The sequence below is a fragment of the Macaca thibetana genome, chromosome 5 (genome assembly GCF_024542745.1).
Source record: "Macaca thibetana thibetana isolate TM-01 chromosome 5, ASM2454274v1, whole genome shotgun sequence".
NCBI classification, from domain to species: Eukaryota; Metazoa; Chordata; class Mammalia; order Primates; family Cercopithecidae; genus Macaca; species Macaca thibetana.
Genome location: NC_065582.1, coordinates 100,878,757 through 100,901,920, shown reverse-complemented (window position 1 = coordinate 100,901,920; position 23,164 = coordinate 100,878,757). Strand labels below are relative to the sequence as shown.

At 39.4% G+C, this 23,164-nt stretch overlaps 1 protein-coding gene across 1 annotated transcript in view; it reads left to right on the top strand.

Moving 5' to 3' along the window:
• The window catches only part of PKD2 (polycystin 2, transient receptor potential cation channel), a 72,618-nt gene that overhangs the window by 36,654 nt on the left and 12,800 nt on the right, over window positions 1–23,164 (top strand). Inside the window, exons 5-10 of the mRNA XM_050790520.1 lie at window positions 1,968–2,192; window positions 5,473–5,701; window positions 10,855–11,022; window positions 14,756–14,937; window positions 16,626–16,746; window positions 20,619–20,717. Of these exons, the coding sequence (XP_050646477.1) occupies window positions 1,968–2,192; window positions 5,473–5,701; window positions 10,855–11,022; window positions 14,756–14,937; window positions 16,626–16,746; window positions 20,619–20,717 (1,024 nt within the window). The remainder of the gene's footprint in view (window positions 1–1,967; window positions 2,193–5,472; window positions 5,702–10,854; window positions 11,023–14,755; window positions 14,938–16,625; window positions 16,747–20,618; window positions 20,718–23,164) is intronic.

The window sequence follows — 23,164 nt, the reverse complement described above, 5'->3', positions numbered from 1 at the left end:
TGGCAGTCACTGTGGTGACACTCTCTCACTCCTTCCTTCCCCTTCCCATCTTCACTGAGTGAGTTCAGGCCTCATTACCTCTTGGTTATTGCTAATGGAGCTATGTCAGGGGTCCCTAAGACCACCCCCATGTTCAGTGATTCACTAGAAGGACTCAGCATAGAGGCATCCTCATAGCTAAGGTTTATTATGGTGAAAGGATACAAAAGAAAAGGCACATGGGGAAAACCCAGTGTAGGCTTCCAGGAGCCCTCTCCCAGTGAGGTCACATAGGATGTGCTGAATTTCTCCAGGAACAAGCTGTAACAATGTGTGAAATGTCTATCAGAGAGGTTAATTAGAGACTCAGTGCCTGGGGTGTTCACTGGATGCTGGTACTGGTTTATGACTGGCATGTGCCAAAATTGCCGACTCCCAGAAGGAAAGCAGGTGTTGAGTGTAAAGCCACATTGCTTGTACAAATAGCACAGGCACAGCAAGCCTCTCTTACCGATCAGGGAAAGTTGTACACCAGTGCAGGGAGCTGTTTATCAGTCAGGTTCCCAGATGCCAGCCAAAGTCCAACCTTGCAAACAGGCCTTCCTAAGGAAAGACCATCTCAGGCCTGCTGTGTTAACTCTTTTCTGCACGTGAGCCCTCTTCCTCCCCACTCCAGTCTTCCCTGCCGCCACCAGAGCAGCCCTGTTCTGTGCCTCTCAGAACTTTTCCTTCACAGACTCCTTCGTGTTTGCCCTTCAGAAGCTGACCACAGACTACCTTTCGATCTACCATTCTTTACCTTGTGGAGCCAAACTGAACTACTTACTTCTTCTCTTGACCAATGGCTCACCGTTAGAAATGCCCTTTCCATTTTGTATTAGTCTTTCTCACGCTGCTGATAAAGACATACCTGAGACTGGGCAATTTACCAAAGAAAGAGGTTTAATGGACCTACAGTTCCACATGGCTGGGGAGGCCTCACAATCATGGTGGAAGGCAAGGAGGAGCAAGTGATGTCTTACATGGATGGCAGCAGGCAAAGAGAGAGAGCTTGTGCAGGGAAAATCCCCCTTGTAAAACCATCAAATCTTGTGAGACTTATTTACTATCACGAGACCAGCATGGGAAAGACCTGCCCCCATGATTCAATTACCTCCTACCGGGTTTCTCCAACAAAACATGGGAATTGTGGGAGTTACAATTCAAGATAAGTTTGGATGGGGACACAGCCAAACCATATCAGCATTCACCTGTGCAAGTCCAGGTCCTACTCACCTTTCATGGCTCAGGTCCAACACAGCTTCTTCCTAAAGCCTTTTCTAATCCATCCCTTCATTGCCAGATCCCCAAATAAGGATAGCTTTCCTCTGATCTGCCAGCCTAATTTCTTAAGTCTTTTGCTTCTTATTATTATCCACCTTGTATTTTACTTGTTTAATTACAACTTTTGTTTTCCTACTTGTTTTACATTTGGGAGGGAAAGGACCTTTATATCCCCATTAGTGCCAAAGAAGCATCTGTTTTCTAAGAGATCCTCTGAATATTTGTGGATGAAATTCCCAAATGCTGACAATGCCACTTGATGAACTTGTCCCTCTTTTGGCTGTAAATTTCTCTGGGGACCTCAAGTTATCTAGTCCCTGAGCACAGTTACCCAGAGAAGGCAGCCATATAAACTGAGCAGAGGCTCTAGAGCAGAGCAGAGGCTCTAGGGACAGACAGCCCTGGCATTGGTTCCTGAGTCTACCTTCAAAACTTTGGGACTACATTGACCTCACTAAGCCTCAGGGCCCTCATTCCTAAAGTGAGGCTAATAACAGTATGAGAATTAACCAAGAAAACACTTATGAAGTGCCAGGTCAGGCACATTACCCAGCTTGATAGGCCTTAATGCATACTTTATTTTACAAGGAACCAGCTGTCCTTGTAATTGCCACAAGTGTTCCACTGATTTTAACTGTTTGTTTTTTGGTTTTGTTTTTAATCAGTTGGATCTACACAAGTGAAAAAGACTTGAATGGTAGTAGCCACTGGGGAATCATTGCAACTTATAGTGGAGCTGGCTATTATCTGGATTTGTCAAGAACAAGAGAGGAAACAGCTGCACAAGTTGCTAGCCTCAAGAAAAATGTCTGGCTGGACCGAGGAACCAGGGCAACTTTTATTGACTTCTCAGTGTACAACGCCAACATTAACCTGTTCTGTGTGGTCAGGTGTGTACTGAGGACACGCATCCCTCCTATTTTTGTGTATTTGTACGTACATCCTATCCTGGGGTTGGCCAGAAAAACCTTTGCCTGCCGTTAACTAAATGAGGATGCCAAGGACCCAGAGAGATAGCAAGGGAGGGGTAAAAACTGAAGGCTTATTGAAATAAAGGATATTTGAGGAAGGAAGTTGGGATCCTAGAATATTACAAGTTGGAGAGAACCTTAACTCTGGTCCAAGTTCATCTCAATGCTGGAACCTTTCCAGATAAGTATTGTGTTTTTCTAACATCTGTCCTTACCCATTATGAGGATGATCAGTGCCACATGTTCCATCACCAAGTCCCCTGCCCATCAAATCTTGATTCATTCCCTGGAGTTTCTCACTCTCAGATGAGCCTCTGCTATTATCACACAAGCACAGTAATTGGAATGCTTGTAGGACGCTCAGTAGGATACCCAGGTACCTGCTCATGCTAAGGGCTGTCAGAGTCACATAAAGTTCCTTCCTCAGATCCTGGGATGTTGCCATGATGACCCCTCTGGGAGACAGTAACGAAACTGACAAAGATTCCACTGGCTTGTCTGGGACCCAACTCCATTCATTTATTCAGCAAACATCTATTGGACACTTAATATGGGCTAGACATTGTTCTTGGCTCTTGGGACATGTCAGCAAACACAACAAAGATCCCTGCCTTTGCAGAGCTTGCCTCCAACCAGGAGGAGATAGAGAATAAACATTAAACAATAAACAATACAAATAATATAGTAGTTATTTTATTATATAATATATAAAATATTAGAAGGTGATAGGTACTATTAAAAAGAAGGAAAAAGCAGAGCAAGAGGGAGTCAGAGTTCGCCCACTTTAATCTTCCTGGTGAGCATGTCAGCAATACCCAAACATCACTAACATGGATTATTGCATGTATATTTACACACAAGATAAGAAGGGTTTATTCTCATAATAGTCTTGTCATTGTTCTTGAGGTTAAGCTCAATTCTGCTTTACGTGGCTTGTTGGATTGTCCCAGTCCTTGTATTTAACAACGTTTGCAGAAAATAGTACCACATTAAATCAATTACAGGTTATCCCTTATCTAAAATGCTTCAGACCGGAATGTTTGAGATTTAAGATTTTTTTCAGATTTTGGAATGTCTGCATATATATAAAATGAGATATCTTGGGGATGGGACCCAAGTCTAAACACAAAATTCATTTATGTTTCATAAATGAAACTTCATGCATATAGCCTGAAGGAAATTTTATTTTTCCCTTAGGGATGTTGAATAAACTGTTGTGTGCCTGCATGTTGACAATGACCTGTCACATGAAGTCAGGTGTGGAATTTTCCACTTATGCGGTCATGTCGGTGCTGAAAAAGTTTGGGATTTTGAAGCATTTTATATTTCAGATTTTCAGATTAGAAACATTCAACCTGTCCTTGCTCACAGTGGCAAAAAAAAGAAAAAGAGAAGGAGGGAGGGAGGAATGAAGCTAGGAAGGAGGGAGGGAGGGAGGGGAAGGAGGAAGGAAGGAAGGAAGGAAGGAAATACTCAACCAGTAGTCCAGTAGTAGTTATCACTAGAAATGAATGAAAATCTATTGCAGTTATTATTGAGTTTTTCCTAAGTATTCCAGTGAAGATCAAAAGAATAGAATAAAAAGGAAGAGAATAAAAACAGAGAGGCAACTCTGATATTTTAGTAAATTCTATTTATAGAAGGTATTGAGTATTTCTTTTGCTTCCTCGTTTACTTTAAGGATAAACATTGTTAAGACAACTGCTTCATTTCTCTATACTGTTTTTCTAAGTTTCTGGAAGTGGTTGACTACTGCAGGGCCAGAATGGACCAGAGAAATGACTTGACTCTTGAAGGCCACTTCCTTCCCTTTTGAGTTCCCAATGAGGCTGTCACATACAAGACTCTTGGCTTCAGTGTTGCTCTCCTGAGTTTTTGGTTCTTACCCCTACTCTCCAACACATCAAATAGGAAAGAAAGAACAGGAAAACTGACAATGAAAAGGAAGGAAAATGTTCACACTTCTCTGACCAGTTCTAATTTACCATAGTCCCTGTTTTTACTTGATTATTGCTCATGCATGTGTCCTGGATGCTCAAGTTCCAGGTACGGCTATCTGTCCTGTAATGGCAGAGATAATGATGGCTAGTAGCTGACTAAAGGGCTTTTAAATGTCTTAAAATGAAGCAGCTAGAGATTCTGTTTCTAGTTAGATAAGGAGTCTGTGTCATTAACTGAATCACCCAACTTTCTCAGTGTGACACCTACGAAATGGTGTTTGACAAAAAAAACCCTCAGTCCAGTTATGGTAAAGCGGTAAAGATCAGAGCCATTAGTATGGATGTAAAACAGTGTATGTTTTAGACAATCAGACATCTATTGAGTACACACCTATTCATTATAAGGCTCTGGGAAGAAGAGAGATTCCCTGGAGGACAAACTATTTGATGCTATTTAGGTTTTACCTAATGAACGAATGAGAGACTCAGTTCCTATCTTTACATATGTACAAAATATATCCTACTTCTCAACGAGATCACACAAGTTTTGAGTGGATGGCTTGTATTTCTTTATATTCTTCATGTTGCCTAGGAGAAGGACTTGAATTTAATAAAGTCCTAGGGCCAGGCACAGTGGCTCACTCCTGTAATTCCAGCACTTGGAAAGGGCCAGGCAGGAGTATCATTTGAGCCCAGAAGTTTGAGACCAACCTGGGCAAAAGGGCAAGACTCAGTCTCTGCCAAAAAAAAAAAAAATTAGTCGGGCATCGTACTGCACACTTATAGTCCCAGCTACTCAGGGGTCTAAGGCAGGAGAATCCCTTGAGCCCTGGAATTTGAGGCAGCAGTGAGCTATGATTGCAACACTGCACTCTAGCCTGGGCAACAAAGCGAGTCCCTAGCTCTTAAAAAATAATAACAGAAGTCCTAGAAAAGTTTGTGTGTTGATTTACTTTTACATTAAAAGTATATGGCATTTTGAGCAGCATAAATATAGAAAAATGGAGGGAAGACTGAGCAGGAAGTTCTCCTTTGGGACTGAAAGACCTCAGGAAGTCTTACTCCTTTGATGGCACAAAATTCTACAAGTATGGAATTATTAGCTATGATCAAAATGTTTTGCCACTAGTTTGAGGGGACTCATCGTAGCGGTTTAATTACCTTGTAGTGCACGAACAGAATAGATGGCCATCCGTTCCTGGCTATATTCATGTGTTGTTGTTGTTGTTATTGTTTTAATTGTTCTTATTTCCATGCAGGTTATTGGTTGAATTCCCAGCAACAGGCGGTGTGATTCCATCTTGGCAATTTCAGCCTTTAAAGCTGATCCGATATGTCACAACTTTTGATTTCTTCCTGGCAGCCTGTGAGATTATCTTTTGTTTCTTTATCCTTTACTACGTGGTGGAAGAGATATTGGAAATTCGCATTCACAAACTACACTATTTCAGGAGTTTCTGGAATTGTCTGGATGTTGTGATCGTTGTGGTAGGTTTGAGAACAACACCAAATTTCCTATTCTGTCCTACAAGCATGTTAACTAGAGTCTTAGATCTCCTCAGCCTTGTGGATCTTGATATTCCCAAAAAAGAATCGAAAAGTCCCCTTCAAGTATATCAACTTCTGTTACTAATTATTTTCTCATTTTGCATGAGTAACTTTTCTGAGTATGAAGTGGAGAGGTATTTACAGTATGATCTCAACCATGCTAATGAGAATATCTCAGTAATTCATATTTGGCTTTAGTATGCCACATGAGATGTGGAGGAGAAAACAGTTTTTTTTCTTTGTTTTTTTTTCACTAATGATATTTTTCTTCAACTGCTAGTAAAGATCAATTTGTATTTTCCTGCACATGTGTAAAGTTACAGCAAGAAAAACCTTGTCAGCCAGGTGTTGTGGCTCATGCCTGTAATCCCAGCACTTTGGGAGGCCAAGGCAGGAGGATTGTTTAAGCCCCAGAGTTCAAGACCAGCCCGGGTAACATAGTGAGACTCTGTCTTTACAAAAAAAAAAAAATATTTTTAATTAGTCAGGCATGGTGGCACACACCTGTAGTCTCAGCTATTCCAGAGGCCGAAGTGGGAGGATCATTTGAGCCCAGGAGGTTGAGGCTGCAGTGAGCTGTAAATGCACCACTGTACTGCAGCCTGGGTGACAGAGTGAGACCTTGCCTTGAAAAGAAAAGAAAAAAGAAAAATCATCCTGAAAATATTTTGGGCGGCAGAGAAAACTTTCTGCAGTTTAAAATTTTCTGCAAATGGTGTATAGGGTATAAAATGTAAGTTATATTCATCAAAGTTTTCTGTATGAGGTACAAGAAATCAAAGGCAGGCCATGCATGGTGGCTCATACCTATAACCCAGCACTTTAGGGAACTGAGGTGGGAGGATCACTTGAGGTCAGGAGTTTGATACCAGCCTGGGCAACATAGTGAGACCCCCATCTCTAAAAAATAAAAATAAAAAATAAATCAAAGGCAGAGTCATAATCAAGACCATGACACCATGTAAATTCTGTGTCTGCCCTTGACTCTATTATAACTGCTAATATTTTTTCAAGATGTTTTCCTGTCATTCTTATCACTTAATTAAGCATCAGTCACTTCCTTCCTATGGCCTCAGTGTATAAAAGACATTTTACAAGCTTTTCTCCCTTCAGCAATAACAGGTAACCTTTCGCTAAGTCCAGTTTTACATTTAAGTATATAACAACATGCTTAATTGTTAGATGCTCACAAGCTTTGCTTGGCATAGGTGTACCATGTATTATTCTATGTCTTTCCTTCCCACTGCCTATGATAGCCATTACCTTCTGAAATCTCAGTAAATAATGCACTACCCTATTAGCATTCTCTCTTCTGTTAGCCCTCCTCATGAGAATTATTCTTTCCCTCATCCCAGGCCTAAAAATTCATTTGGCCTTTGTGAAGCATTTACATCAAGTCATTATTAAACTCTTCCCCGCTAGAATTATTAATAGTTGATAAAATATAGAAAATATGTTATTCATATGTGAGTGAAAGAACACTTAAGGTACAAAAAAGAACTACCTGGCCATATATTGCATGGCAATAACAATATTAGCAGCGATAATAATTGTAATAGTAACAATAATAATGGCTAACACTTTAGAAGCTACTGTGTTAGGCATCTCTGGGTGCTTTTCATGGTACAGAAACTCATTTGTTCCTCATAGTAACACTGCCTCTCAAGCCATGGATATGTGCACTTTAGAAAGAGTTTTTACTTAAAGTAAAAATTCCTATAGAATAGATGGTGTTGACCTCATCAGGTCATGATGCAGTTAGAAGTGCATCCCATCTTTTATGATGGCTATATAACATCACACAAATCAAGATAAACCCTTGATCCCCAAATTCTCAATGTATTAATAATGAACAGAGTTACACAAGAATTTTAGCATTTAAGGAAACAGGAGAGACAATAATGCTGGAAATAATTTTTCAGAATATTTCTGTTCAGAGTGATGGCAGAGCGCAGGCCATATACATTGACAATTATTCCAGAACACAATTATTGTTTGGAACTATAAGCATGCAAACCCTGCCTCTTGGCTTATATGGATTTATTTATATTTAGGCCATTGAAATAGTGGTAAAAAGGTAAGTATGATATGCTAATTAAGAACAAACTTCCTTTTTATTTTTTAACCAAAGAACTCAATATCAACAAAAGACTAGTCAGTGGTATTCACCCTTTTTGATCATACACACCTATCAGTGAAAGCTTTGACTACACACCCTATTGTATTATCTTTATTTGTAAATTGTATGCATACATTGGTGTAACAGGTACATCCGTAAAACATACACATACATAGAATTTTAAAGATTGGGATAAAAATGAATACAAATAGAATTCCAACACTTTCTTACCACGTACCTAGAAGTTGTAACATTTTCTTCCCATACCCCAGTGAATTGCCTTGTGCCGCTTTGGCTACCAATAGGAGAAAAGGCGATGATATCATGGAAATTGTCTCTTTGACTCAGCAGCCACAGCATTTTGCAAGTATTTCTTTGAAAACTTACTTCACTGTGCTTTTCAATTTTTTTTTTTTAAAAAAACAACACTTAATACTGCCAGACAACAATTCAGACAGTGTGCTTTTTGTTTATAAAGAACAAGGTAGAGCTACTGGAATCCCACTTGTCCTTTGAAACATTTGCTGATCAAGTGTAGAAGTGAGGGCATGCTTTCTGGTCACCCACAGAACACACCCTGTGCTCTACTGGACCTTCAAACCAAAGAAAAGAGCCAACACTTTTTGTTTTATCTAGCCAAAATTTGCTTATGTTTACCAAAACCTGAAAAGAAATTATATTTTAAATATAAATATAATGACATCTTGAAATCACTTTGAAATTTTCTTTGTTTTCTTTTTTTGTTTCTCCAACATGTTCTGAAGTACACAGGCTGCATCAGTCAGCCATTTGTCCTGAGCAATAGTCTTTCAAAACTAGCAGAATTGCTTGAAAAAAGAAGACTATTAAGGAATTTAAACTCAAATAATTTGTTGACTGCTTGCTAGGTTTTACGGGGTAAAATGACTAATTCTTTTTTTTTTTTTTTTGAGGCAGTCTTGCACCATCCCCAGGCTGGAGTGCAGTGGCGTGATCTCGGCTCACTGCAAGCTCCGCCTCCCAGGTTCAGGCCATTCTCCTGCCTCAGCCTCCCTAGTAGCTAAGACTACAGGCACCCGCCACCACACCCAGCTAATTTTTTGTATTTTTAGTAGAGATGGGGTTTTACCGTGTTAGCCAGGATGGTCTCGATCTCATGACCTCGTGATGTGCCTGCCTCAGCCTCCCAAAGTCCTGGGATTACAGACACGAGCCACTGCACCTGGCCTGACTAATTCATTTATTCAACGAGTATTTTCTGAGCACCTACTATGTACTTGGCACTATTCTAGGCACTGGGGATATAGGAATGAATAAAATAGCCCAAATCTCTGCCCTCCTAATTTTCTGATATGGAGAGAAAGTTCTTTTATAGACAGGGATGAGAATCCCACAGAAAACTCAGGAGTGATGTAACATTGCAGATGCTCACAAAATCTCTTTCCTCATCTCTTCTTTCATCCCCTGTTTGGAAGGAAAGGTTTCAAAGAAATTTAGCATATTATGACGTTGTCGTATAAATGACCATCTTCTTCATAATTTTATAAACATTTGTCCTGTGCAGAGTAAAAACAACTGGACTACATAACAAATTATACCTGGTGAGAGTTGGGTAAAGAATTACCACTGGATCCAGTCCACCAACCCAAATGTTTTTCTACATGGATTAGTTGAGATGAGCTCCTCATCTCAGGAAAAGTCCTTGGTTCACATATTCCCACTGCAGGACTTCTTGAGCCCACTGTGTTCATCATTCCCACCACCAACACAAAAATACAAAATTGGCTCTGGAAATCCTTCACAGATAAGAAAAGGAAGATGGTGAGGTTGGCTTTTTAGCTGTGATCAGCAACCAGGCTGGTCTTTGCTATGAGAATCACATGGGGGACCATGATCTGGATGGCCATCTCAGGAAGGGAGGGCTAATGAAGTGGTCTCTGGTCATCATTCCTAAGAAGAGAGAATGGACAGCAAAGATTGCAGCACCTGCCACAGCCCACCTGCTGCAGATTCAGACCCCCCAGTGGGGCCAGGTGGTTATGACTAACCCCTAGCACTGTCTACATCTAGTGGTGATGGATGCCAAGGAGGGGGCAGTGTCCCCTTGGATCTGGTTCTAAAGCCTAGAACCAAAGCATATGTGGAAAGTTGTAGGGTCATGAGTTAAGGGACAGAAATGAGCAAGAGAGAAGCCCTTGGCTCGTTTATTCCCACTGCAGGCCTTCTTAAGCCCTCTGTGTTCATCATTCCCATTGTCTTTCAAGCCCAAGCTCATTCTTTGTTCTCATGGGCACTCCTTTTTAGGATATCTTATGCCCCTCTTGACTTTATGTTGTGTGATACCAACTCTTCAGTAGTTTTTTGTATTATTTAACTTCATGCGTTTATCTGCTCTTGAACCAGAATATAAGTGTCTTAAGGGCAGGAGTTATGTGGTTTACTTCTGTTTATTCCTCTTAGCCCCTCGCACAGTGCTGTATACATAGACATATTATACATACTATATTTTTGTTGAGCAAAGCAAAGAATGGCTGGCAGTTGGAGAATGAAGAGAAACTGGAAAATTTTAAATTTAAAAATCACAAAAACAAAGCAGGTTTAAGGCAAGAAAGCAAAAGGGTGGAAAGTGATTAAAATGAAGGTGGCAGAAAAAAACAGAAAGCATTCCTCTTGGAGTTTGAGTCTGTTGTAGTGTGATCTCTTCTGTGTATGCATGTACGTGTGTGTAATGCATATGTGCACAATGCATGCATGCATGCCTTCATTGGGCTTCTATTCCGAACTAAGGAAATGCAAGCAATATATTGTTTTACTTATTTTATGGCAGGGCTTAACACTTTCCATTTGAGTGAATGACTTTTAAGAATGACATTGGGTAAGTATAATGGTGAACCCTACAATTAATACATTGGTGAAGAAAAGTATACTAGTCATATTAAGGTACGTTTTATATTTCTAAAACACTGTAATAAAATTTAAATCTTTTGCTTTCCAGCTATCAGTGGTAGCTATAGGAATTAGCATATACAGAACATCAAATGTGGAGGTGCTCTTACAGTTTCTGGAAGATCAAAATACTTTCCCCAACTTTGAGCATCTGGCATATTGGCAAATACAGTTCAACAATATAGCTGCTGTCACAGTATTTTTTGTCTGGATTAAGGTAATTTTTAAATTTCATGTTCTACATTTTAAGTAATATTTTCTTTCAAAAATAATTGAGTTCCACAAAATCATAGAATACTTGAATTCGAAATTCAAGTGACTGGCCAGAGCTACTCCATATTTACTTGGTTTTGAGACAGGGTCTTACTCTGCCACCCAGGCTGGAGTGCAGTGGTATGATGACAGCTCATTGCATCCTCAACTTCCCAGGTTCGAGCGATCCTCCTACCTCATCCTCCGAAGTCACTGGGACTACAGGCATGTGCCACTATATCCAGCTAATTTTTAAATTTTTCTGTAGAGACAAGGTCTCACTATGTTGCCCAGGCTGGTCTTGAATTCCTGGGTTCAAGTAATCCTCCCACTTCTGCCTCCCAAAGTGCTGGGATTATAGGCATGAGCCACCATACCAGGCCTTATATTTTACATATGAAGTAAACTATTGAGACTCATGTGATCATTCCTCTCACCGTCAATGATATACTTCTCCTGCTATCTGAATTAGTGCAAGATCAGTCCCTATAGGTTTTGTTTAACAAATGCAGTAAGAGGCCTTTCAGTGTGTTAGCTGGGCCTGGGGCCCGGGGCTGCTCTGACACAGAGGCAGTTCTGAGTTTTACCTGATATGAGATGAACAGGTGAAGGAAAAGGAACTCAGAGAGAGGGAAGGATCAGGTGGAGGGAAGAGGAGAGTTGCTGCACTTGGAAGTGCTTGCTGGAAGGAATCGCCTCTTTTCCAGGTAGAGGCTGTAAGGGAAGCTTTACCTAGAATTAAGGTTGGAACAGACACCGCTTCCAAATAGTTTCTTCCTCATTCATTTCCTTATCATCTCAAGACATAATGTGCATTTCCATGTGTGTGAAAGGTTATGACATTTCATATACAATGAACCTCAATTCTGGAGATGGAGGAAATTTCAATAATTCTCAGGCAGCAGCTGCCATCCCGTCACCAGCACAGGCTCTGATTGTGCCGTCCAGACGTAACTACTAGACACATGTGCCTATTTAAATTCACATTTAAATTAATTAAGCTTAAATACCATTAAAAATGCAGTTCCTTGGTCCTACTGGCCACACGTTAAGTGTTCAGTGGCTATATGTGGCTACTCTCTAGGACAATGGAAATGTAGAACATCTCCATCATCACAGAACGTTCTCTTGAACACCACTGTTCTAGAAGGTACTTACCCATTACGTACTTTCCTGAGTTGGTATTCATACCTAGAAGGCCTGAGGTTTATCAAAAGGCATAGATCCAGAGCAGGCACGGTGGCTCATGCCTGTAATGCCAGCATTTTGGGAGGCCAAGGTAGGCGAGTCCTCTGAGCCCAGGAGTTCAAGACCAGCCTGGGCAACATGGCAAAACTTCATTTCTATTAAAAATACAAAAATTAGCTGGGGGTGGTGGCACTTGCCTGTAGTCCTAGCTACTTGGGAGGCTGAGGCGGGAGGATTGCTTGAATCCAGAAGGCAGAGGTTGCAGTGAGCCAAGATTGCGCCACTGCATTCCAGCCTGGGCAACAGAGTGAGACCCTGTCTCAAAAAAAAAAACAAAAAAATGCATAGACTTTATCCTGTATTTCTCATGCTATTTATTTATTGACATGCTTGTTCAAGAGAAATCATCACTAAAGCACAAAACCTTGATTGCAACATAGTAATAATAATAGTAATAATAATCAAATAGCAAAAATAATGATAGTAATAAGAATGTTCTGTGGTGATGGAAATGTTCTATATTTCCATTGTCCTAGGCAGTAGCCACTAGCCACGTATAGGCATGGAACACTTAACATATGGCTAGTGGGACCAAGGGACTGAATTTTTAATTGTATTTAATCTTAATTAATTTGAATTTGAATTTAAATAGCTGCACATGTTTGGATAGCACAGTCAGAGCCTGTGCTAGTGACAGGATGGCAGGTGCTGCCTGAGAATTACTGAAGCTTCCTTGATTATTATTAGTTTAATAATAATCAAGATAGTAATAATAATCAAGATCTCAGCTGGGCACAGTGGCTCATGCACTTTGCGAGGCTGAGGCGGGCGGATCACCTGAGGTCGGGTTTGAGACCAGCCTGGCCAAGATGGTGAAACCCTGTCCCTACTAAAAATACAAAAAAAAAAAAAAAATTAGCTGGGTGTGGTGGCATGTGCCTGTGATTCCAGCTACTTGGGAGTCTGAGGCAGGAGAATCACTTGAACCCAGGAAGCGGAGGTTGCAGTGAGCTGAATTGTGCCACTGCACTCCAGCCTGGACAACAGAGCAACACTTAGTCTCAAAAAAAAAAAAAAAAAAAAAAAAAAAAAAAGATCTCAAATGCATTGGGATTGTATTAAGTAATGTGATTACAGCAATCCTCAAAAAATATTTCACTGGCCAGAAACAATGTATAACAGACCTTTAAGTAAACTTCTAGAGATTTACCTGCAACATGTGTCTCAGGCTGTTGTGTTTTATTTAGTGCTTCTCTTGGAAATGTCTTGCCCCTCCGTACTTTATCATTAAGGTCTTTAAGGCGGGGATCATGACTCCACTTCTAATATCTCATCGTGTGCTCTTCCACTGAGGCTTCTACCTAAAGCTACACAATCTGGGCAGCCATCCTCAGTGCCTTATCTACCAACTTGCTCAATATGGCTTTGCAGTCAGGCAGAGCATGGTTCACTACCAACATGCTCAATATGGCTTTGCAGGGTTCACTGTCTACCAATAGGGTTCACTATCTACCAACTTGCTCAATATGGCTTTGCAGTCAGGCAGAGCAGGCTTTGCAGTTCAGGCAGAGCAGGCTTTGCAGTTCAGGCAGAGCAGCTGGCTGCAGGCTCCAGCTGACTCCTGGGGATAGAATGCCAATATTTCAGACATTGCAGAGATTTGAGGCAATGTACATAAAGCCTTCCACACATAACTGATGCACAACACATGACAATATTATGCAACAAGAATTTCCTGGGGGGTTTTATAATTAATTTTTATTTGTGTGGAGTTTTTTTCACTCTCTTTTACTTTAATCCTTTCTGGGGGGAAAGCATCACTAGTCACAGTTCATGGCAGCCTCGACCTCCCAGGTTCAAGCAACCCTTCCACCTCAGCCTCCTAAGTAGCTGAAACCACAGGTGTGTGTCACCACACCTGACTAATTTATTTTTATTGTTTAGTGAAACAGAATCTTGTCGTATTGCGCAGGCTGATCACAAAGTCCTGGGCTCAAGCGATCCTCCTGCCTCAGTCTCCCAAAGTGCCAGGATTATAGATGTGAGCCACTGCACTCAGCCTTTTTTTTTTTTAATTGTAGTGATACACATAGCATAAAACCTACCATTTTAACCATGTTTAAGGGTACAATTCAGTGGCATTAAGTACATTCACAGTGTTGTGCAACCATCACCATTATGCGTTTTCAGAACTTTTTCATTATTCTAAACTGAAACTTTGTATCTATTAAACACTGACTCCCAATTCCCCCCAGTCCCTGGTAACCTCCATTCTACTTTCTGTCACTATGAGTTTGACTATTCTAAGTACCTCATGTAAGTGGAATCATACAGTATTTGTCCTTTTGTGTTAGGCTTATTTCACTTTGCATAATGTTTTCAAGGTTCATCCATGTTGTACCGTGTCAGAATTTAATTTCTTTTCAGAATGAAATAATGTTTTATTATGTACAGTCACACCACTTTGTTTATCCATTCATCTGTTGATCAGTCTTCTCTCTCTTTTACAGCTTTTCAAATTCATCAATTTTAACAGGACCATGAGCCAGCTCTCCACAACCATGTCTCGATGTGCCAAAGACCTGTTTGGCTTTGCTATTATGTTCTTCATTATTTTCCTAGCATATGCTCAGTTGGCATACCTTGTCTTTGGCACTCAGGTCGATGACTTCAGTACTTTCCAAGAGTGTATGTAAGTATATATGAAATTAAGAAGAAAAATTTAATCAGAGTTGTCACTGTTTCTCAAGAATAAATCTTCATATGAGGTTGCTATATGACCACCAAGTATTTAAAACTAGTTATTTTAAATAAGAATTAATTACCTTTTCCCAAAACATTGATCTACCAATGCAAAGAAGACGATGCTTAAGATAGCAGCCCAAAGTAGTAAGATACAGTTAACAGCCATAGGAAACCAACACTGTTCTAAAGACTGAGGTTTTCTTTGCACCAAATGCAGATGGTAGCTTCTAGAAGGCTGTTTGCCTATATTCTTACTCCTGCTGAATATTGTTGCCATATATTTAGAACTTCAAGTTATTTTCTAAGGAAAAAAGCAAGATATTTCTAATATTCTAGGGTAAACTCAGACCAGTACAAGAATTTTCAGGTTTTTTTCCAAAGATCCCAAATGTGAAATAACAAAAAGCAGCCAATGTCAGATTTCTATGCCATTTAGAAAGGAGTTAGTTTAAAAAGGAATGGAAGTGATAGAGTTTCGTGCATAGATATCTCTAATTAATATTGCTGTTGATAAAAGCGATTTTACTAAGACCCAGCACTGACAACACTTAGCCACTTTGACCCCATTTTAAGTACATGTCAGAATATTGGATCTTTGAGCACAAACCATTTTGGGTTTTGGGCGGGAGTTGTTGTTTTGTTTTGTTTTTGAGGCGGGGTCTTGCTCTGTTGCCCAGGCTGGAGTGCAGTGGTGTGATCATAGCTCACTGCAGCCTTGAACTCCTAGGCTCAAGTAATCCTGCTGCCTCAGCCTGCTGAGTGGCTGGGACTACAGGTGTATGCCACCATGCCTGGCCAAGTTTTTACCTTTTTTTATGAGAATGGATCTCACTGTGTTGCCCAGGGTGGTACTGAACTCCGGGACTCACACTATCCTCTCACCTCAGCTTCCAAAAGTGCTGGGATTACAGGCATGAGCCACCACACCAGGCCCTTTTCTTTTTTTTAAAGAAATTTTTAACTTTAGACCCAGGGTGACTGTTGTCAAGGTTTAGAGTTAACATGTTTTACCTAGATTATGTGTTGAATTGTTATAGCCAATTGCTTTATAAGTTATTGAATAATAATTGTATTTTCTTTTTTTGTTGTTGTTATTTTTGCTTTTTGAGATGGAGTCTCGTTCCATCCCCCAGGCTGGAGTGCAGTGGTGCAGTCTCAGCTCACTGCAACCTCTGCCTCATGGGTTCAAGCGATTCTCCTGCCTCAACCTCCCGAATAGCTGAGATTACGGGTGCCCGCCACCACGCCCAGCTAATTTTTGTATTTTTAGTATAGACGGGGTTTCACCATGTTGGCCAGGCTGGTCTGGGATTCCTGACCTCGTGATCCGCCCGCCTCGGCCTCCCAAAGTGCTGGGATTACAGACGTGATCCACTGCGCCCGGCCTGTATTTTCTTTTTAACCAAATGGAAATAACCTCTATAGCATGAAAGCATTTTATTATTATTGCAGAAGGCTTTAATTGCTGATATAAGTAGCAAGACTTTTTAAATGGGATTGACAATTTTCTGTTATTTGGCAGCTACCTATACTGCTAAAAAGGTCCAAAAATATGAAATCATCTTTAAGAAATGTTGCATCTACTACTGGACATTCTTTGTTTTTGTATTGTGGTGTTTTGTTTTATTTTTATAGCTTCACTCAATTCCGTATCATTTTGGGCGATATCAACTTTGCAGAGATTGAGGAAGCTAATCGAGTTTTGGGACCAATTTATTTCACTACATTTGTGTTCTTTATGTTCTTCATTCTTTTGGTATGTACATTTTTATTTATAGTGAGGTTCAATTTAAACTTCATATTCATAAATCCTTGTCTTCTCTTTTCTCTCACACTCTATGTCCTATCGTTTTTAAATAAAGACTCAGGAAGTAGAAAAACGTGTGGATGTTGGAAAACTTGTTTTCCTTTTATTCACAGTTTTAAGACTTATATCAAATACCTTTTCCGTGGTCTTTCATTGATCTGTATATATGTGTCTATTCAATGCAAAAAAAATTAGATCTTTTCCATGGTCTTTCATTTCTCTCTATATATGTATCTATTTGACGCAAAAAAGAAATTAGATCAAATACAAATTTATAAAGATACCTAAAATAGTGCTTTGCCTAAAAAGTAGAACATGCTTACATGCTTTTTAAACATGTGTCAGCACTTTTGTAGTCACTTGCTAGCATGACTTTTCTCTCTTCTGTTCTTTTTAAAAAATAAGAACTGAAAAGCAAGCTAGATCTAGGATGTCAAGAGTAATAGTTGAGTGAATCATCGCATGTCAAAATTAGGATATTCTGTTTTAAATTATTTATATCCCATTCATCTAGAGACTGCCTACAGAGAATATTCGGATAATTAAGTTTAAAACTAAATGTGACAATGAATGGAAATTGCATTAAAATTATTTTCAAAAATAATTTGATTCTCTTGATTTGGTGCAAATGAACATTTTTAATGTTTTTGCCCTAAGTTAATTAAGATTTTTTTTTAAGGTGTTTTGTTTTGTTTTTTTCTTAACATTTATGTATTCACTTGTCTACTGAGAAGGTGTTAAGCCAGCTTACTTTAGGCGGTCTTTTTCGTCTAAACACTAACAGTCATCTTAAGAACAATTTTCTTAAGAAAATAACATTTTTTCATTTCAATAAATTGTGTAAAGATCCCTTGAGGAAGGTTGAGTGATCACATTTTCAACAATTCAGTGTAATAACTCTAACGTCAGTCCAGGTATTACTGGTTAAGTGTATGGTATTTATTGATTGGGTATTAGATGTACTGTATTAATTTCCTATTTTTTTAACTATTTTTTTTCTGGGGAGACACAGCCTCTGGTGTAAAACAAAGGCATGTTCCCTAGCTGTACTTTAACAGGACTGAAAAGGTCAGGAATATTATTCAAGTCCATATGTATCTTGCTGTATGCATGGATTATGGCTCGTGTTTAAACTTACACCTCTTAAGCTTCTTCTTCCTATCATATATTAAAGAAAACAATAGAGAGAAGAATAAGCCTTTGTTACTCTACCATTGATAGTACTTTGGATTCTAGAGTACCTGAATCTCTACTAAGAAAGCAAAAACCAGGAATTGAGAGTCCTGCACCGGACCCTTCAGTTGATCTCAGGCCACCTAGTTTTCTCCGTTTATCAATCTGCCAAACAAAGGATGGATAGAATTGTGGCAACTGGAAATGCTCAAATGTGGAGTTGTTTGAATGTGGTCCTTAAGTAGGCAGCCGTCTTACCAGATCTAGAGTATTCAGTCATCTTACCAGATCAGTCACCAGAACATGACAAGAAGCTCTTAGGTTCTATCTTTATACTAAAATTGTTTTTTGGACGACGGCACAAAAAAGAATTGCTCTCCTAGCACCTCCCAGAGATACAGATGGATGGATGGATGGATGGATGGATGGATGGATAGATAGATACATACATACATACATACATACATACATACATAGACACATAAATAGCTACATAGATAGAAGTCTACTTTCAATACACACCTGTCTTTTAAGAAAATGACAAGCTGAGCATAGGGTTAGCCACCTTTCTGAGCTGATTGCCTGGTGTTAGTTTATTGCCCCTGTTTAACAAGAAGGCACAGTGTTATGAAGTGGCTCAACTGAACCAGGATAACCCCACTCTTCCCCACATCAACAGGAAAGACATCCTGGTACAGGTGTCCATCTGATAATTAAGCGAACCTTGGGAGACAGGGTGGAGAGGAGGGTGAGCTTCCTCTTCCCACACCTTCAAGAGCCTTTCTCAAGCACTTTCTATTTTTTGAAATCTCTTTAGAGGTCCCAGCCTTTGATCCATTTCAATTAAGATATTGGCATGCATTAGTTAACAGCCACTTGGAAGCAAAACTAGAACATTAGATCCCTGAGTTGGAAGAGAGAAGGGAGAAGATGTTACTGGACTGCAGTTATCTGCACTTGGAATTGAGCATTTAGTCAAAAACTTATATGTATTCTATATTATATTCTCATTTCTGCTACAGAATTGTAGACAATATTCTTCCTTAATACAGAGGTTAATAGCCAACTAAAATAAGAGCGTTCTCATTTGTTCATTTCTCAACCATTTAATAAGTATTTACTGAGCCACTATATCCCTGTGTATATATATAAAACATATATATACACACATATATAACATATATTATATATACATATGTATATATATATATATAATATGTACTGTATAATACACCTTGTAGTGTTTTTTGTGGATTGTGTACTATGAGGTAGTATGTTAGATACTGCCAGTACCAGGGTAAGGAAAACAGCGTGATTCGGCCTTAAGAAGATTCCTCAGACTTGGGGGAAAACAGACATTATCAAATAGAAATACTTGCAAACCACGGTTATGTGTTAAAAAGGAAAAACAAAGGAAGAGCATGTAAAAAAAGTGGGGGGACCTGATCTCCTGGATACAGTGCTTTGAGAAAGTCTGTTGTTGGAAATGCAGACCATTACTACTGGGGAAGAGAAAGATCAGAAAAATGAACTCACCATTACCGAATGGTAATAGTAGCTGTCAATTAGGTAGCACTTACCTGCATCAGGACCTGTCCTGAGCACTTTACATAGATTGTCTCACTAACCAGCCCAACAAATATGTAAGGGAGATACTATTATTTTTCCCATTTTATTAATGTAAAACAAATAATTCTTTAAAATTAGACTGAGAAAAGTGAAGCGACAATCTTAGCAGTGCTAGGACTGAAACCCGAGTTTGCTTGACTCCAAAGTCTCTCTCTCTTCCAGAAACTTTCTTTACTATCTTCCTACTAAGCCTGCTGTATTCCTATTTGCAACAGCCTTTTAAACTCTTCAAAAAGGTGTCCTGTAAATTTCATATATGATTATATTAAAAAGCTTGGAATAAGCCTACAATTCTACTTATCTGTGTTAACCGTTGAAATTTGAAGAGCTTTTTAGAATTCTATACCCTCCAGTAGTGTATGTAAAAGTTTCTAAATATAGAGAACATAGGTAAGCAAAAATAATATTAAATAAAATAATCTCACCATTCATAGGTAAATATACTAATATTTTGTTGTATTTTATTCTTGTATCTTTTCACAAAGTATATCACAAAATTTTTCCTGTGGCATGACTTAAGGGAGAAAATAATCTTCCCAAAACATGTGGCAGCAAAACTGTTAATTTATGACATCAGGCCGTGCACAGTGGCTCACGCCTGCAATCCCAGTACTTTGGGAAGCCGAGGCGGGCAGATCACTGGAGGCCAGGAGTTCGAGACCAGCCTGACCAACATGGTGAAGCTCTGTCTCTACTAAAAATGCAACAGTTCGCCAGGCGTAGTGGCACATGCCTGTAATCCCAGCTACTCCAGAGGCTGAGACTCAAGAATTGCTTGAACTCAGGAGGCAGAGGTTGCAATGAGCTGAGATCACACCCCTGCAGTCCAGCCTAGGCAATATAGTGATATTCTTGTCTCAAAAAAAAAAGTGTTTTTTAGTAAATAAATATTAATTTATGTCTTCATAAAGCACTCAGGAAAAAAAAAGGATAAACAAAAAGATGTGTCAGTTTTTTTATTGATATTTCCAAATTATGTTTCTTCCTTTAATTTTTGCCCTCCTTTCATTTACAAACAGAATATGTTTTTGGCCATCATCAATGATACTTACTCTGAAGTGAAATCTGACTTGGCACAGCAGAAAGCTGAAATGGAACTCTCAGATCTTATCAGAAAGGTAGGAAAAGCCTTAATTCTCAGAATTCTTCTGTTTCTGACATAAAATGAGCGTTGTCTCAGCCAGATTTTCAAATCAACATTGATCCACTGAAATTGTTGAAATAATACATCGCTATATTTCAGGAATAATTTAAATGTTCCCTATCTTGGAGTCTTGATGGATGTACTGCTATCTTGAATTTTAATTCTGGGAATCCTTTTGTGTCCTGGAATTAAATTTTCAATAATCTTTTGACACTTTAAGAGCTGAGCTGAAGGTTCATTACCTTTATTATTTTGACATCTACTCTAGCTGGCTCTCACTTCAGGATCCTGAGTTGAGAATAAACTAGAAGGGAAGATTACCTAAAGGAATTCCCACCTCTTCTATCTCAATTACCATTAAAAAAAAAAAAAAAGTTTTAGAGGAAAATACTTAGTAGTTCACCCTTTACCCTTGACCTTCCGTGGCAGTTTTAAAATAAGCAAAGGAAAAGATTCATGAATTCAGGTCCTAGCCTGGGGCCTGAGAACTTTCACTTATGCACCGTCTCAGGAAGGGTTTCATTGTTAAATAGAAGGGCAGGACAGGAAAGTTGGGCCTCTTTGTTCTTCTCAATGTAACTTCTTTATTTGGTTTAAAGTATAAAACGTATACAGCAACAAATAACCACATTTAAAATACACAGTTTGTTTCCCAACATCATTTTGCTAAGCCATAGTGACTCCTGAACTAATTTTTTTTTTTATTGCCAAGCCTTAGGATTATGTTATCTGTGATTTATGTTGCGATAGAAAACTTAAGCCTCTTAAAACAAAGTCCTTGGGATGGGACCTAAGAGTCACATTATCTTGATTCTGCATAACAGTTGCTTACATGTTAGCAAATCTCCAGTGTGTATGCAAGCACTCCTCATTTGGCACAATTCTGATACACACAAACTTCGGTTACCCCAGTTTTGTTATGTGACACCACCTTCAACAACACATTTCACATTTCAGTTATCACAGGATATTAACTGTGAGTAACAGCACAAAGTACAAACTCCACTGCTCGCTCTTCAGTGTATAGATCAGTTACCTGAGTAACAGATGTGCAGGCTGAGCAGGCTCACTGGCAACAAGAGCAAAACTCCGTCTCAAAAAAAAAAAAAGAAAAGAAAAAGAGAATGGGCTAGCAAAGAAATGAATAATGGTAACCCTGGAAGTGAAATTCAAAACAGAGTAATGGATTTATAGAAGAAATAGCTGATTGAAGAAGAAACGGGAGTGTTGACACTGCGATCATTCAAGATATCCAGATATGGAACCAGAAGAACTTAGGGCACGTCTATCAACTTGAATGAGGAAAATAGGTGTGACAAAACGGATGAAGATGTCTTGAGGAAATGATGCCTGCAAAAAAACTTCGCATTAAGGGAACTCTTATTAGAGATAATTCACAATAATGAAAGTCCAAAAGAAAAAAATGTTGGGGCTGGACATGGTGGCTCACTCCTATAATCCCAGCACTTTTGAGAGGCCAAGGTGGGTGGATCACTTGAGGCCAGGAAGTCGAGACAAGCCTGATCAACATGGTGAAACCCCGTCTCTATTAAAAATACAAAAATGAGCCAGACGTGATGGTGCACACCTGTAATCTCAGCTACTCAAGTGGCTGAGGCATGAGAATCAGTTGACAACCAGGGAGGCGGAGGTTGCCGTAAGCCGAGATTGCACCCCTGCAAGCCAGCCAGGGTGACAGAGTAAGACTGTGTCTCAAAAAAAAGAAAAGAAAAATATGTTGGAAGCTGATCCACATTTAAGAAGGAATATGACAATTCACTAATGCATAGAAAAGAAGTTTACTCCACATTGTAAAGTGTACAATGTATTATCCAATGAAAACAAGGCAAGTGCTATTTAAACTACTCTGGATACATTTTTTACAAAGAAATAAAACACTTTAGTTTTTAATGTTTCCAATGTTTTACATTTTAGTGTATTAAATCAATATTAGTTTTCTTCTTTTTTAAACTCCCTATACATTTATAACTGACACTAAGGGAGTGTTTAATGTTTTGATTAAAAGTTTTATAGATCACAGAACAATTGTAATTCTTCCCGCTGATTATTCAGATCATTTGGCACAATTTCAGCCTGCATGGTCATCTACAGTGCTGCACTATGTGCAAAGCAAAGTCAGGTCTGAAGTTTGCTAGTGAAAAATCCTTGGCCAGGGGCAGTGGCTCACGTCTAGCACTTTGGGAGGCTGAGGTGGGCGGATCGCTTGAGCTCAGGAGTTCGACACCAGCCTGGGCAACATGGTGAGACCCTATCTCTACAAAAAAAAAAAAAATACCCAGGCATGGTGACTCACACCTGTAGTCCCAGCTACTTATTGGGGGCTGAGTTGGGAGGATCACTTGAGCTCAGGAGGTCGAGACTGCAGTGAGCCAGAGTCATGCCGCTGCACTCCTGCCTGGG